At 43.9% G+C, this 17953-nt stretch overlaps 1 protein-coding gene across 3 annotated transcripts in view; it reads left to right on the top strand.

Moving 5' to 3' along the window:
- Positions 1 to 17953, top strand: part of LOC134342702 (protein phosphatase 1 regulatory inhibitor subunit 16B-like) — a 215146-nt gene that overhangs the window by 162762 nt on the left and 34431 nt on the right. For all 3 annotated transcript variants that reach the window (XM_063041145.1, XM_063041147.1, XM_063041146.1), the window contains exons 4-5: positions 3563 to 3708; positions 8159 to 8262. In XM_063041145.1, coding sequence (XP_062897215.1) covers positions 3563 to 3708; positions 8159 to 8262 — 250 coding nt within the window. The remainder of the gene's footprint in view (positions 1 to 3562; positions 3709 to 8158; positions 8263 to 17953) is intronic.

The following is a 17953-nucleotide window of genomic DNA, read 5'->3' on the forward strand; positions in this document are numbered from 1 at the left end:
GAGCCTGGTACATGGACAACAGGTTGCTCTCCATATCTCACTGCCTTGTCTGTGTGTCACGGAGAGAGCTGGGATGCCACATCCATGATCGACCATGACCAACTGAGGGCCTCAAATATCAGTCTTTTACATCGATATTTATATTTTTATGATATATTTTTATTAATTATTCTTTGATTAATATAAGAGGAACACATTCCAGTTTAAACCTACAGGTGCACGTGGTAGAACACTTGATATCTCATGTGGAGATATGTAAGTGTTATTTACTTATTACTGGGATACGGACAATTGCTACCAAGGTCTGCATTTATCGTGCACTCCTAATTGCCCAGAAATGTATTGATTTGCTGGATATTTCAGAGAACAAGTAACATTGTATACCTGGAGCTACACATAGTCAGAACAAAGTTCAAAGTAAATCTTTTATCAAAGTACGCATACGTCACCATCTGCAACCTTGAGATTCATTTTCTTGTCAGCATTCACAGGAAAATAAATAAAAACAATAGAGTCAATTAAAACGCAAACAACAGGAATTCTGCAGATGCTGGAAATTCAAGCAACACACATCAAAGTTGCTGGTGAACGCAGCAGGCCAGGCAGCATCTATAGGAAGAGGCGCAGTCGACGTTAGTCCTTCGTTAGTCCTGACGAAGGGTCTCGGCCTGAAACGTCGACTGCGCCTCTTCCTATAGATGCTGCCTGGCCTGCTGCGTTCACCAGCAACTTTGATGTGTGTTGCCAGAGTCAATTAAAAATTGTACAGTAACAAAGACTGCCAAGCAACCAATATGCAAATGAAGATGAACCATGCAAATAAAAAGATAACACCGAGATAATGAGTTGTAAAGAGTCCTTGGAAACGAGTCTATAGGTTGTAGAATCAGGTCAGAGTTGTGGTGAGTGAAGTTATCCACACTGGTTCAGGACCCTGATGGTTGTTGGGTAATAACTGTTCCTGAAGCTGATGGTGTGGAACCTAAGAATCTTTTACCTCCTGCCCATTGATAGTAGCAAGAAGGGGGCATGAACTGGATGATGGGGACCTTGGTGATGGATCAGGTAAAGATGGCAGATTGCCTTGCCTAGAAATAAATGAACTATATTTTATTTTGATGAAATTGATAGGTACAAAGTTACCACTATTGACACTTCACTTTTATTCCAGATTAAAGTTTAAAGTAAATTTATTTTCAAAGTACATATGCAATATGTCGCCATATATAACCCTGGGATTCATTTTCTTTACTCAATAAATCCATAGAATAATAATCATAATAGAATCAATGAAAGCCCACACCCACTTGGGTGTTCAACCAGACTACAGAAGACAACAAACCGTGCAAATACAAAATGAAAGAAATAATAATAATAAGTAAATAAGCAATAAATATCGAGAACATGAGATGAAGAGTCCATGGATTGTGGAAACATTTCAATGATGGACAAGTGAAGAAGTTATCCTCTCTCCTCTCTGGTTCAAGAGCCTGATGGTTGAGAGGTAATAACTGTTCCTGAACCTAGTGGTGTGAGTCCTGAAGCTCCTGTACTACTTTCCTGATGGCAGCAGTGAGGAGAGAGCGTGTCCTATTTCAATTCAATTCAAGTTCAATTGTCTTTTAAGCATATAAGAATACTCATGAACACTGCCAAACGAGACAGGTGTCTTTGACACATTACCAACACACACAAGATCACAATCATGTAATCAGAGTCCTAACGCCCACCACACCACCTCCCCCGCCGACCCACAATGCCACAGCCTGATGCATACGAGTCAATCATCCCATATAGAGTATCAGTTAAAAATATAATGACACAGAATATACGTGTGTATATACAGACCAGACACCAGCCCACCGATATCATCTGTCAGCTGGTCCCCGAGCCCACTAGGTGACACTGGCTTTGAGTATTTATACAAGTACTTAAATTTAAAACCTTGCCTGCCATGGTGAGATTGCCTCCCCAGTTAATAGAACCAGAATCAGGTCTATTATCACCGGCATGTGACGTGAAATTTGTTAATTTAGCAGCAGCAGTTCAAAGCTATACATAATCTAGCAGACAGAAAAAATAAATAAATAAAACAAAACATAATAAATAAACAAGTAAATCAATTACGTATAGTCCTACGTGATCATACAGCTACAATAGCATCTGGCCAAGGCCCTTCATCAGGCCCTTCATAGATGCCGCCTGGCCTGCTGAGTTCCTCCAGCATTTTGTGTGTGTTGCTTGGATTTCCAGCATTTGCAGATTTTCTCCCGTTTGTGATAGCATCTGGAGGTTGGGTCAGATCCTACCGTGGCAGCTGGGGAACTGAATCGAATAAAGCTGGTAGTTAGTTGCAATGGCACAAGAGGAATAATGCTGATTGAATCTCGTCTCTGCACCAGCCTTTCTAAATCAAATCCACAATGTTAATCCTGGCCTTTCTTGCATGTTGGTTCTCAGAGCTCTCTGAGCCAGCTTGCAAGTTGTTTTAAAACGAAATAAAGCCTAACTGTAACACAACAAGGGCAAACATCGATGCACATAAAGCCATAAGACATAGAATCAGAATTAGGCCACTCAGCTCATCGAGTCTTCTGTGCAATACCACCATGACTGATGTATTATCCCTCTCAACCCGAATCTCCTGCCTTCTATTCATAACATTTGACATCCTTACTAATCAAGAACCTATCAATCTCCACCTTAATACACCCACTGACTTAGCCTCCACAGGCATCTGTGGCAATCAGTTCCATGGATTCACCACCCTCTGGCTAAAGAAATTTCTCCTCATCTCAATTCTAAAGAGATGTCCTCGTATTCTGAGGCTCTTCTTAGTCTGCGCCATTATTGGATACATCCTGTCAGTATCCACTCAATACACTCTATCTTGAGTCTTCAATATTCAATAGGTTTCAATGAGATTCCACCTCCTTCATTCTTCTAGACTCCAGGAACTACAGGCCTAGAGTTATCAAATGCTCCTCATATGTTGACCCTTTCATTCCTGGGATCATTCTCGTGAACCTCCTCTGGACCATCTCCAATGCCAGCACATTCTATCTTAGACAAGAGGTCCAAGACTGCTCACAATACTCCAAATAAAATGGACTGTAAGATCTGGAGTGACAGGGTGCAGATACATCTCTATCAAGTTGCAGCACCTGCTTAGCACCCAATCAGGGTCATGTGAAGTCATGGGAGCAGGTGGTGGATAGTTGTATGAGCAGCTGGTGTATATCACAAGTCCTGGCTGTGTGACCACTGATGCCAGGTGGATAATCTCTGAAGAGTATTGGTAATGGCTGGGGTCACCTGTCTTGTAAAGACATTGCCCAGAAGAAGGCAAACCACTTCTGTAGAAAAATTTTCCAAGAACAATCATGGTCATGGAAAGACCATGATCACCCACATCATACAGCACAGCACATAATGAACAAATGATAAAATCTGTCTTGCTAACATTGGCCAAGTTCATGCTTGAATAAGCTGTATGGCAGGGATTTATTTTATGTTTCCAACAAAATGTTCTCATTCTTTTCTCTTTGCAATTCTCTTCCAGTCTTGCATTGATAACTTTGAGGAGATGGTGAAGCTGCTTTTAGACCATGGGACCAATGTAGATGCAACAGACAATGAACTGTGGACTCCACTGCATGCTGCAGCAACGTGTCGACACACCAACCTGGTGAAGCTCCTTATAGAACGGTCAGTTCCTTTCATCCCAATTCTGGAGGAGGAAAGTTCTTATTATAGCCTGGCACTGCAATTTGCCTGATTATTTCTGTGCTGAACATATTCACCCCTCCCCCCCGGAAGTTTTCATGTTTTATTATTTTACATCATTGAATCACAGTGGATTTCTACTAAGTGATCTAAATTAATTACAAATATAAAACTCAAAATAATTGATTGCATAAGTATACACCCCCTTTAATATGACACGCCAAATCATCACTGGTGCCCCCAAACGGTTTTAGAAGTCATATAGTTAGTTAAATGGAGATCACCAGTGTGTAGTCAAGGTGTTTCAATTGATTGTAGTAAAAATACACTGGATCTGGAGGGTCCAGCTGCTGGTGAGTCAGGATCCAGGCAAAAACTACACCATAAAGACAAAAGAGCACTGCAAGCAACTCTGCAAAAAGATTACTGAAAACCAAGTCAGAAGATGGATACAAGAAAATTTACAAGTCACTGAATATTCCTTGGAGTTCAGTTAAGTCAATCATCAAGAAATGGAAAGAATATGGCACAGCTGTAATTCTGCCTAGAGCAGGCTGTCCTCAAAAACTGAGAGACCGTGCAAGAAGGGGACTAGTGAGGGAGGCTGCTAAGAGACCTATGACAACTCTGGAGGAGTTACAATCTTCTGTAGCTGAGATGGGAGAAACTGCACATACAACTGTTGCCTCAGTGGCTTCACCAGTTGCAGCTTTATGGGAAAGTAGCAGAGAAAGCCACTGTTGAAAAAAACTCCAATGAAATCTCAGCCAGAGTTTGCCAGAAGGCATGTAGGAAACTTTGAAGCCAGCTGGAAGAAGGTTCCATGGTCTGATGAAACCAAAATTGAGCTTTTTAGCCATCAGATTAAACACCACACATAATCAGAAACACACCATCCCTACCATGAAACATGGTAGTGGCTGCATCATGCTGTGGGATGCTTCACTGCAGCAGGCCCTGGAAGGCTTGTGAAGGTAGAGAGTAAAATGAATGCAGCAAAATACAGGGAACTCCTGGAGGAAAACCTGACGCAGTCTGCAAGAGAACTGCGACTTTGGAGATTTGTTTTCCAGCAAGACAATGACCCCAACCTTAAAGCCAGAGCGACACAGGAATGGCTTAAAAACAACAAAGCTAAGATCCTAGAGTGGCTAAGTCAGAGTCCAGACCTCAGTCCAATTGAGAATTTGTGGCTGGACTTGAAAAGGGATGTTCACTCACGATCCTCGTGCAATCTGACAGACCTTGAGCAGCTTTGTAAAGAAGAATGGAGAAAAATTGCAGTGTCCAGATGTGCAAAACTGATAGCGAGCTATGCTCACAGACTCAAGGCTGTAATTACTGCCAAAACTGCAACTACTAAATACTGACTTGAAGGGGGGGTGAGTAATTATACAATCAATTATTTTGTGTTTAATAATTGTAATAAATTTAGACCAATTTTTTTTCACTTTGACACAGAAGAGTATTTTCAGTTGATCAGTGTCAGAAAAGCTAAATTAAATCCAATGATTCAATGTAAAACAATAAACCATGTAAACTTCCACGGGGGTGGGGGGGGGTGTCCTGAATAACTTTTATAGGCACTGTAGAAGTTTGAACAGATAGGGTTCAGGTTTGTCCTGATGAAGGGTCTTAGCCCGGAACATCAGCCGTTTACTCTTTTCCATCGATGCTACCTGGCCTGCTGATTGCCTTCAGCATTTTGTCTGTGTTGCAGGGATTCAGATTTATTCATCACTTTTACGTCGAGTCATACAGTGAAATGTGTCATTTGCATTAGCAACCAGCATAACCCTAAGGATGTGCTGGGGGCGGCCCGCAACTGTCGCCACACATTCAGGTGCCAAAGTAGCATGCCGACAGTGTTCAACAGAACAACAACAATACAAGCAGAACAACAGCAAAAATCCCCTTTCCCACCCTCCCATCCTCTCACACACATAGGCCTCCAACCCCTACAGAGAATGCCTCTGAGCCTACAGTCCCAGGCCTGGCACTCTCAAATTGGCAGTCGTTAGGCCTCCAACTTCCAGTTTGTGCTCAGGCACACAGACCTGACCTTCGGGCATCTCCCTCCAGACATGACAACTCGTCTTCAACCTTCCAGGCTTCCCACATAAAGATCCTCGATGAAGGATTCATATTCTGTGGTAACTCACTAATTAGTGTGCCCAATGGTGATGCTTCCTACTAACCTGCAGCTGCAGAGGAAATGAACCTCCACTTCCCTTCAATGTCCCCTCAGCGGGGAAATTATCCGAAACATTGGGCCTTGCTTAATCAAATAATTTTATCTTCACAGTCACTGATTTGATCAACAGAGTTGCTGGTTCCATTGTTTAGTGTTGCTCCCAAATGTTCCTATACATCATGAGGGTATTATTTTCATAGGGGTGAGGTGAAGTATTGAAATAACTAAAACAAATAAATAACGAATAAAGAGTAAATCTACCACCCCACCAGCCTCTGTGTCCAGCACGTAATTCTCTGTAACTTCTACCATTTCCAATGGGATCCCACCACCAAGCACATCTTTTCCTCCCCCCCCCACCACTTTCTGATTTCTGCCCGACTCCCTTGTCCATTCATCACTCCCCACTGATCTCCCTCCTGGCACTGAACCTTGCAAGTGGAACCAATGTCACATCTGCCCCTACACCTCCTCCCTTACTATCACTCAGGACCACAAACACTCCTTCCTGTGAGGTGACACTTCACCTCTAAGTCTGTTAGGGTCATGTACTGTGTCCAGTGCTCCCAGTGTGGCTTCTTGTATATCAATGAGACCTGATGTAGATTTGGAGACCGCTTCACTGAGCACATATGATGTCTGCCAGAAAAAGCAGGATCTCCCAGTGGCCACTTATTTTAATTCCACTTCCCGTTCCCATTCCCATTCCAACATGTCAATCCATGGCCTCCTCTGCTGTCATGAAGAGGCCACACCCAGGTTGGAGGAGCAGCATTTTGTATTCTGTCTGGGTCGCCTCCAACCTGATGGCATGAACATTGATTTCTTGAACTTCCGGTAATGCCGCCCCCCCCCCCCACTTCTCCCCTCTCCTTCACTATTCCCCATCCCTTTTCCTGCTCTCTCTCCTTATCTCCTTGCCTGCCCATCTCTCTTTCCCCTTTTCTTTCTTCCATAGCCTTCTGTCCTCTCCTATCAGATTCCCCTTCTCTTCCCAGCTCTTTACTTCACCCCTCCCCCCAAGTTTCACCTATCACCTTGTGTTTCTCCCTCCCTCCCCCCCACCTTCTAACTCTGACTCCTCGTCTCTTTTTTCCAGTCTGCTAAAGGGTCTTGGCCTGAATGTGGACTGTACTCTTTTCCATAGATGCTACCTGGCCTCCTGAGTTCCTCCAGCTTTTTGTGTGCGTTGCTTGGATATCCAGCATCTGCAGATTTTCCCTTGTTTGTGAAAGAATAGAGAGAAGCAGGCATAAACACAGGAGATTCAGCAGATGCTGGAAATCCAGAGTAACACACACAAAATCCTGGAGGAACTCAGCAAGTCAGACAACATCCATGGAGAAGAATAAAGTTTAGGCCAATGCCCTTCATCAGGAGTTGTAATGAAGATGAAAGAAGCCGGGGGGGGAGGGGTAGGTGTAACAAGCTGGCAGGTGATAGGTGCAACCAAGTGAGGGGCAAAGTAGGTGGGTGGGGATGAGGGAGGGGATGAAGTATGAAGCTGGAAGGCGATAGGTGGAAAAGTTAAAAGGGCTGAAGAAGAAGAAATCTGATAGAGCAGAGTTGACCATTGGAGTAAGGGAAGGAGGAGGGGTACCAGAGGAGGTGGTGGGCAGAGAGGAGGAGAGAAGGAATAAGAGGGGAGCCAGAATGGGAAATGCAAAAGAGAAGAAGGCGCAGTGGGAAGAAATTTCCAGAAGTTAGAGAAATTGATGCTTATGCTGTCAGTTTAGAGGCTAGCCAGACGGAATATGAGGTGTTGCTTCTCAAACCTGAGAGCATTGTGGCAGTAGAGGTGGCCATGGACCGACATGTTGGAATGGGAATGAGAAGGAGGCAGCTGGTTTGCCACCGTCTCAAGTGGAGGCTGTATTTCCAACCACCACCCTCCGAATCCTCTATTCCCCACTCTGACCTTTTACCTCTTTCACCTCCTGGGTCCCCTCCTCCTTCCCTTTCTCCGAAGGTTCGTTCTTCTCCCCTATCAGATCCCTTCTTCTCCAACCCTTGACTTTTCCACCCACCTGCTTTCTTCCTTTTCTCCCCCCGCACCTCCACCCCTTTTTATGCTGGCATCTTCCCCTTTCCTTGTCAGTCCTGAATTCCGTAGATGCTGCCTGACCTGCTGAGTCCCTCCAGCATTTTGTGTATTTTTTTAAGTTTTGATGTTTGCTAATTAAAGAATGCTCTGCCCCCACAATTCGGTGTGACCCACTATCACTCGTTCCATTACAGGGGAGCAGACCTGATGGCACTCAATGCGGACGGGAACATGCCCTACGATCTGTGCGACGATGATCAGACGCTGGAACTCATCGAGACGGCAATGGTTAGCCAAGGTAAGGTGTATATTTAAGGCAGAGGTTGATAGGTTATTGATTGATCAGGGCATGAAGAGATACAGGGAAAAGGCTGGAGATCGGGGCTGAGAGGAAAATTGGATCAGCCATGACGAAATGGTGGAGCAGACTCAGTGGGCCAAATGGCTGAATTCTCCTCCTGTATCTTATGGTCTAATGGTCTCGTACATTGAGGCATTTGCAATAAGTTAAAAATACAAGCTTTTTAAAAATACATATTTTCAGAAAAAGATTTGTGATTAGACAATTGGAATGAACATTCCAGCAATTCCAGATCAATGGGACTGGCTGGACTTGTAATCCTATACCTCCCATTTGTTTATGAAGAATGATTTTTGCCTCTCTGCTCCAGACTCCACTGCATCAAGTGTGGGGATCTCATTGAATTGGAAGGAATATCTGCAAGTATGGGCCTTTCTGCAAACCAGCCCAAATTTTAATGCATTTGCCAGAGGTCACTAAAATTTTTAAACCTTCTCTAATGTTCTTAAGCTGTTTTTTGCCATAGTTTATCAGATGTTATGTATTTAATATTTAAGTAATAGTTCAGTAATTGTGTGTGTGTGTGTGTGTGTAGTTTTTAAATATTCTGCATTCTTGTTTGTTTAAATAATTCATTACAGGTTATATGTATAAATACATGAATTGCATACACCATCACGCTACCACATGAAATGTGCGTGCTTCACTTAAAGTAAACATGAAGTTAGACCTACATTTGCGGATTCCTATATCTTCCTTTGAATTAGTTTAATGTTTTGAAGTTACAAAGCATAACATCATCAAACAGCCCGTCTGTAGCAGGAATTCCTTCAGAACCAGCTCCTTTTGGACCCATCGAGACCTTTACCGTCTTTTACCGTTGTACCTCAGGAAGCATCCTAACCAGATGCGTCGCAGCTTTTTACGGCAACCGCTCTTCCTGTGACCACAAGGAACTGGCAAGACTGGGGACACAGCTCAGCACATCATGGAAACCAGCTTCCCCTCTCTGGACTCTGGTTGTGCTTCTTGCTACCTTGATAAAGCAGCCGGCATTATCAAAGACCACACTCACCCTGCACATCTCTCCCGTCGAGCTGGAGATACAAAAGCCTGAACTCGTGTACCATCTGGCTGAATGACAACTTTTGCCTTGCTGTCATAAGACTATTGAATTGTACTAGAGAACAACCATCTACCTTGTTATGAATCTGGGCCTCGTTGTATAGCTGCACTAAATGTCCTCAGCAGCTGTTAGGCTTTATTCCGCACACAATATGCTGGTCAGCAGGTCAGGCAGCATCAGGGGAGGGGAATAAACAGTCAACGTTTCACACTGAGACCCTTCATCAGGATTGCATTCTGCATTCTGTCGTCGTTTTCCTTTTACCACCTTAAATCACTGTGTAGTGATTTGATCTGTATGAACAGGATGCAAGGCAAACTTTTCAAAGTACCTCTGTATATGTGACAATAATAAACCAGTTGCAATTCCAATTTCTCCCCAAGATTTTACATTAATACGGTTAATGTGTCACTGCCCAGGAATCTTCTTATCTTACTGCCTGTTACGCTGCTGGAGCTTAGGGCAGCAATGGAGGTCCTCCATCTCTGTCTGTCCGTACCATTGTACACAGATGTAGAAGGATCCTTCATTGCTGTGTCTGTAACAATTTATTTTTAACCAGTCAGGGTTGTTGGCCCTGAGCTGAATCCCTGAATCTGGAGGACCGGTGGATCACACTTAGTCTGGCCTCTACCCTTTGACCTGTTTGACATGGATAACTCAGCCAAGAGCTAAAGCACGAAGTCCTGACTCCAGCTAATTTGGCTTATATTGATAACAATTCTTGCATTTGTATGACTACAGGATGTCTGAATGCAGTGTTCTTGAATTATAAATACAAGAGCTTCTGCAGATGCTGGCAATCTTGAGCAGCCTCCTTTTTTTCCAGTCCTGTTGAAGCATTTCGGCCTAAAGTGTCAACTGTTTATTTCCCTCCATAGATGCTACCTGACTTGCTGAGTTCCTCCCGCATTCTGTGTATTTTTGAATTGTCATCATTGTAGGAAGCGTGGCAGCCAAGCACTGCATAGCAAGCTCCCAAAAAACATCAACGTGATTATCTGTTTGAGTTGCGTTGATTGAAGGTCAAGCATTGGCCTCAACTCTGTGCATAACTCCCCTGTGCTTTCTCGAAATAGCACCATGGGATCTGGTTTAAGAGAGCAGACATGGTGTGGGCTTGCTGGAAAGTTGGCGCCTCCAAACAGCGTGGGAGCCTCACAAAATAAAACACTAAAGAAGTCAGTCGCAAGTTGTGCAAATAAATAGAAATATTTTTAACTGTGATTTGTCCGTGAATAGAAAGAACACATTTAAATAATATCCTTCACAATCTCATGATTTTCTAAGCACTTCACAGTCAATGATACATTTTGTTTTGAAATGTAGTCTTATCAATGATAATAGATATCACCCCCCCCCACCCCTGCTCAGTCTATTATGCCCTGTCACTGCACTGTAAACACTTTGAACTACTTTTTATAAAGCTGTTTACATTGTAAATATATGCTGGGATTTATACTCATTTTATTTCAAGGAGACTATTTGGCCAATCAATTCTATCCTTGTTCTTGAAGCACTTCCATCAGTCCTGTTACTCCATCTGTTTCCCATTTTCATTGTTCCCATCCCCCTCAACTGCCCATCCTGTTGCACTCGGGGAGCCCACAGTGGTTAGCATGATGCTGTTACAGCTGGGGGTGTTCGGAGTTCAGAGTTCAATTCCGGCATTGTCCGTAAGGAGTTTGTATGTTACAGTGTCATAGGAAAGTACAGCACAGAAACAGGCCCTTTGGCACATCTAGTCGATGCCGAACCATTTGAACTGTCCACTCCCATCAGCCTGCTCCGGGACCATATCCCTCCATATCCCTACCATCCACATACCTATCCAAACTTTTCTTGAACGTTGAAATTGAGTATGCATGCACCACCTGCGCTGATAGTTCATCCCACACTTTCATAACCCTCTGAGTGAGGAGTTGTCCCCCCACCCCCATGTTCTCCCCATGACTGCCTGGGATTCCTCCAGGTGCTCTGGTTTCCTCCTACAGTCCAAAGGTTAGGTTCACTGGTCATTGTAACTTGTGCTGTAGTATTAAATCGGCGGGTTGCTGGGCCGGAAGGGCCTGTTCTGTGCGCGATCTCAGAATAAATAAAGATAATTTGACAGAGTGTTGGAATGCAGGAGGAGACTGGAGCACCTGACACAAATCTGTGAGGAGGACGAGAGTACACACTCACCCAGACAGCACTGGAGGTCAGGATTCAACTTGGGCTGCGGAAGCAGTGCGGTTGAAGCATTACATTAAAGGCTGCACCACTGTTGTGCCCCTTCTGGCAGAAAGCAGTGAGTAGAGATTGTGCAATCCCAACATTGAGGTGTCATTAGAATGGGCAACTGGGCTGCTTTCGCCTCCTCATGTTGAACTGGATGTGCTTCATCTCAAGTCACTTACACTAGAGTGGTTTCTGGGGATAAAAGTGAATAAATAAAGAAAAAAGAAACATCTGGGAGCCACATCTTGAAGATTAAAAGATGATAGGGGTTTGGGCAGCTGTTGTCCTGGTGCAGGTCGATGGGAGTAGACGGTTTAAATGGTTCAGCATTGACAAGGTGCCACACATGAGGCTACTTAACAAGATAAGAGCCCATGGAATTACGGGAAAGTTACATACGTGGATAGAGCATTGGCTGATTGGCAGGAAACAGAGAGTGGGAATAAAGGGATCCTATTCTGGTTGGCTGCCGGTTACCAGTGGTGTTCCACAGGGGTCCGTGTTGGGGCTGCTTCTTTTTATGTTGTACATCAACGATTTGGATTATGGAATAGATGGCTTTGTGGCTAAGTTTGCTGGTGATACGAAAACAGGTGGAGGGGCCGGTAGTGCTGAGGAAACAGAGTCTGCAGAGAGACTTGGATAGATTGGAAGAATGGGCAAAGAAGTGGCAAATGAAATACAATGTTGGAAAGTGTATGGTTATGCACTTTGGCAGAAGAAATAAATGGGCAGACTATTATTTAAATGGAGAGACAATTCAAAGTTCTGAGACGCAACGGGACTTGGGAGTCCTTGTGCAGGATACCCTTAAGGTTAACCTCCAGGTAGAGTCGGTAGTGAAGAAGGCGAATGCAATGTTGGCATTCATTTCTAGAGGAATAGAGTATAGGAGCAGGGATGTGATGTTGAGGCTCTATAAGGCGCTGGTGAGACCTCCTTGGAGTACTATGGGCAGTTTTGGTCTCTTTATTTAAGAAAGGATGTGCTGATGTTGGAGAGGGTACAGAGAAGATTCACTAGAATGATTCCGGGAATGAGAGGGTTAACATATGTTTGTTTGTCCGCTCTTGGACTGTATTCCTTGGAGTTTAGAAGAATGAGGGGAGACCTCATAGAAACATTTTGAATGTTGAAAGGCATGGACAGAGTGGTGTGGCAAAGTTGTTTCCCATGATAGGGAAGTCTAGTACGAGAGGGCATGACTTAAGGATTGAAGGGCGCCCTTTCAGAACAGAAATGTGAAGTAATTTTTTTAGCCAGAGGGTGGTGAATCTATGGAATTTGTTGCCACGGGCAGCAGTGGAGGCCAAGTCATTGGATGTATTTAAGGCAGAGATTGATAGGTATCTGAGTAGCCAGGGCATCAAAGGTTGTGGTGAGAAGGCGGGGGAGTGGGACTAAATGGGAGAATGGATCAGCTCATGATAAAATGGCGGAGCAGACTCAATGGGCTGAATGGCCAACTTCTGCTCCTTTGTTTTATGGTATTTATTTATGGTAGGTGGGCCAAATGTCCTGTTTCTGTACTGTACTTTTCTGTGACCATGATTAGGGGAGGGTTAAATCAGGGGTAAACCGGGGATTGCTTGTTGGTGTGGCTCAAAGGGCCAAAAGGACTGATTGCACACTGTATCCCTAAATAAATAAACTAGTGCCTGCATTCTAACAAGTAAACTATTGTAGATAGAAATCAATTCTACTCAAATTGGTGGATTGTGTGAACTGCTTGCTTATCTAGGATACTGAATGTAGAATACTAAACGTCAATGATCTTTCCATATTATGTTTATTAAGTGCTAATGCAAAACCTGGTCCTGATTCTGATGCTGAGTTAATAGTAATAGGCATCCGTTAGTCTCATGAGACCATGGATTTACGCCTTGGAAGGTTTCCAGGGTGCAGGCCTGGACAGGGTTGTATGGAAGACCAGCAGTTGCCCATGCCGCAAGTTTCCCCTCTTAACGCCGCCAATGTTGTCCAAGGGAAGGGCATTAGGACCCATACAGCTTAGCACCGGTGTCGTCCCAGAGCAATGTGCGGTTAAGTGTCTTGCTCAAGGACACACACGCTGCCTCAGCCAAGGCTCGAACTAGCGCCTTCAAATCACTAGACAAATGCCTTAACCACTTGGCCACACGCCAACGCTCCAGTACACAGAAGACAAACGTGGACAACCCCCAGTATGAAGTTTAGCTTGGAGAAGGCTGGTGGAGATAAGGTTGTTGTGGAGTGGAGAGGTTGGGGACACCACTTATGAAATGGTTGGAGATTTTAACTGGAAGGGAGCCAGTGTTTCTCTAATGGGATAACATATGGTTGCCAAATGGGTTCCCTCAGACGCATATTGTCTGAATCTGAAGTACTAGCAATCTTCAGATCACTAGACGAACGCCTTAACCACTTGGCCAGGCGCCAACACATGGAAGTTAAACTCAAAGTAATAAATATTATTGGGTTAAGAGATGAAGCATTGCCGAAAGTTATATCAAAACACAAGATCTGATATAACTTTGACACATTGCTGTGAATTCTTTGAGTGGAAGTGGAGGATGAAAATGACTTGTACTTAAATGGTGCTTTTCACATCGTTCAGGACAAATAAAACGTTTTAAGACAAATTACTTTTAAAGTGTAGTCTCTGTTTAAATGTAGGATTTATGGCAGAGAATTTCCGCATCAATCCCTGAAATAGCAATCTGCTTTTTGAGGTTAAATGATGGATATTGCTGGTATTTATGTTTTCATGTGTTATTCCCTATCCCCACTTTAACCTCTAACTTTATTTTTATATAATTCTTTATTTGTTACAAGTCACGCCAACACACGACGGCAAATTCCTAATACATGTAAATGTCCACTCAGTGTTCACTTTATCAGGTACACCTGTACACCTGCTCATTAATGCAAATATGTAATCAGCCAATCATGTGGCAGCAACTCAATGCATAAAAGCACGCAGACATGGTCAAGAGGTTCAGTTGTTGTTCAGACCAAACATCAGAATGGGGAAGAAATGTGATCCAAGTGACTTTGACCATGGAATCATTGTTGGTGCCAGACGGGGTGGTTTGGATGTCTCAGAAACTGTTGATCTCCTGGGATTTTCACACACAACAGTCTCTAGAGTGTACAGAGAATGGTATGAAGACAAAAATCGTCCAGTGAGCGGCAGTCTTGTGGGCAAAAGCCTTATTAATGAGAGAGATCAGAGGAGAATGGTCAGGCTGGTTCAAGCTGACAGGAAGGCGACAGTAATGCAAATAACCACCCGTTTCGACAGTGGTGTGCAGAAGAGCATCTGTGAATGCATGATATATTGACCCTTCAAGTGCGTGGGCCAGAGCAGCAGAAGAGCACACTGGGTTCCACTCTGGTACCTAGTAAAGTCACACTGAGTGTATATGTGAATAAAACTGATGCTTGATCCTTGATACTGGTAAGAACTTCCTGGAGAACTGACATGCTTTAGCACTGCGAGCCCTCATGGGACCGCTCAGCAGTAAATGCCCCCTCAGTACTGCACTGCACGGTAACCCCAATTATGCACTACAGTCCCTGCAGTGGGATTTGGATGCAGACCATTCTGACTGAGAGGCAAGCGTGCCACTGACTGTGACCCAGAGCTGACACTGTTGTGTTGCCGCCGGGGGTAGGAGAGAGCTGATGTTGTGAGCTGCATCTCTCCAGCAGCAGATGGCTGATAATGCGATGCAGTGGTTCAGAGGTCATAAATAAGTAACTGAAACCTGCGTACTTTTGGCTTCAGATCTTTTGCTGCATACGTGACTGGCCTCTTATGAGAATGGAAAGAAAGCAAGGGAAATCTATCAGCCTCTGTCCATTTGAAAATTACACAAATATTGCAAATTATATTTTACAGAAATGCACTTACTATGATTTTTTTTGTATTTGTGTATTCAAGGATGATACAATTAACCATTGGGTGCCTCTCTTCAGAAATACTTCCTCATGTGCAGTTGATGTAAGAACTGTGGTTGTGAAGCGTGTGTTTGAATTACAAACCTCCCTTTATATACATACATAGAATTTGGAGATTAAACTGATTTACAGTAGCCACCACTGATTAGAGTTCAGTAATGCTGTTATATTATTTGATGTTACATTCTTTTACCATTCTGTTGTAAACAAAAAGATTACAACACCTGGTAGGCAAGCAGCTGGTATGTAAATTGATAATATTATTAATAATACATCGTACAAAAATTAACATGCTTGGCAAGGGAAACCTTTGTAGCAGTTGTGACAACCAGCTACCAAAACTAATATAATAAATTACTTCACTGATTTTATGCATTCTGAGGACATAGACATATCAAGTCTGTGGGGTGGAACTTTATATCAAAATTGTTGTGCATTTACTTGCAAGTCATCACATTGTGAGTTGAAGTATAAGCCCCCATTCCCAGCTCATAGTCTACAGTTAAGGAGGATCTGACATAAAAGAGCAGCACATAGTGTGGTGGTTAGCACAACGCTTTACAGTACAGGTGACCCGGGTTCAATTCCCACCACTGCCTGTAAGGAGTTTGTACGTTCTCCACGTGACCACGTGGGTTTCCCCCGGGTGCTCCGATTTCCTCCCACAGCCCAAAGACGTACCGGGTGTTCGGTTAATCGGTTATTGTAAATTGTCCCGTGATTAGGCTAGGGTTAAAGCGGGGGATTGCTGGGCAGCGTGGCTCAAAGGCCCAGTAGGGCCTAATAAACAGATTCCCAAGCTTTCTTCCTAATGAATTGATGATACTAAGAAACCGTACATCCCGGGATGCGCTGGGACACATCATCAGTGATGTAACCTGGGGTCATCGGGTGTTTCGAGTATTTCAACATCAGACACTGTTGCCCAGGCAACCCTGCCAGGGATGATCCGGCCCCAGCAGCTTTGGTCCACAGGTCACGCCTCTCGATTCATAGCCATCTAGTGGCTCATGTAAAATCTATCATATTAATTATGTGAGGAGCAGGTTTTTCTTGATCTTGGCCAACATTCTTCCCTGAATCATAAAAGAAAGTGGTTTACTTGTTACTTTCAGTAGAACTTTGCTGACAAAGGATATCTGGCATATTACTTTGTCTCGGTCTTGGCCAACATTCTTCCCTGAATCATAAAAGAAAATGTTTTACTTGTTACTTTCTGTAGGACCTTGCTGACACAGGATATCTGTCTTGTTACTTTGTTCTAGGACACTGCACTATTATTAATATGATTGATCAGAAGTTTGCACATGTGCTAGCTGATAAGTGTCTCCCCCTTTCTGGTGCTGCTAAACTCCAGCTTCAAACAAAATAATGAAACGGCAGAAGCTTGGGAGTGAGTAATTTTCTACATAGCTTTAGTTTCCTTGCTGGAGCAGAGATTCTGTTAAAATAAAATTTTCCAATTGGTACCATTGGTGACCTTAGGATAACAAATAGTCGTCATGGGTGAAGGGTGAAAAGTGAAATGTTCAAGGGGAACATGAGGGGAAACTTTTTCACTCAGGGGGCAGCAAGAGTGTAGAAGAGCTGCCAGCGCAAGGGCTGGATGCAAGATCTCAATGTTTAAGAGAAGTTTGGATAGGTAAATGGATGGCAGGGGTATGGAGGGCTATGATCCAGGTACAAGTCGATTGGACTAGGCCGTTTAAATGGTTTGGCACAAATTAGATGGGCTGAAGGGCCCGTTTCTGTGCTGTACTTTTCCATAACTCTACGACTGTATGATCCTAATTGTCTTACATAGATAAAGTGATATCGGAAAGCAGTTTGCACGCATTCATTTCCCAAAAACAGCAGTGATGATAGTTCAACTGTCAGATCATTGGCCCAATACTTCACAGCAAGTTCCTCCCACCTTTGGAAGTACCTACATGAGATGCTGCCTGAGGAATGCACCACTATCTAGGCCATGTCATCTTCTTGCCGCCAATATCAGGCAGGAGATACAGAAGCCTGAAGTCCCATGGCACCAGGTTCAAGTACAGCTATTTCCCTTCACCATTCAGTTCCTGAGCTGACATCACAACCCTAATCACTACCTCAATATAAGGGAGGGAGGAGAAGATGGTGGCGCGACACAGTGCGCGCGGCTGTTCCGAATGAATATCGATATGTGTAGCTAGGGGTGCCGTGCACAATCGGGATTGGATGGGGATAGCCATGAGAAGCGCAGAGGAACATCTGGAGTAACTTCTGAAATGCCCGCTTCGCTGCTGCTGCTACTGTGCGATCGAGAATCTCTGGAGACGAAGGCCCCAAATCCTCGGCTTTGCGTATCGCCTGTTGCTGGGGCTGGGGTCGAAATGCTCAGCAGAGATGGTGCTCGGTGCTCGGTGTCGG

Source organism: Mobula hypostoma, chromosome 2 (genome assembly GCF_963921235.1).
Source record: "Mobula hypostoma chromosome 2, sMobHyp1.1, whole genome shotgun sequence".
Lineage (NCBI taxonomy): Eukaryota > Metazoa > Chordata > Chondrichthyes > Myliobatiformes > Myliobatidae > Mobula > Mobula hypostoma.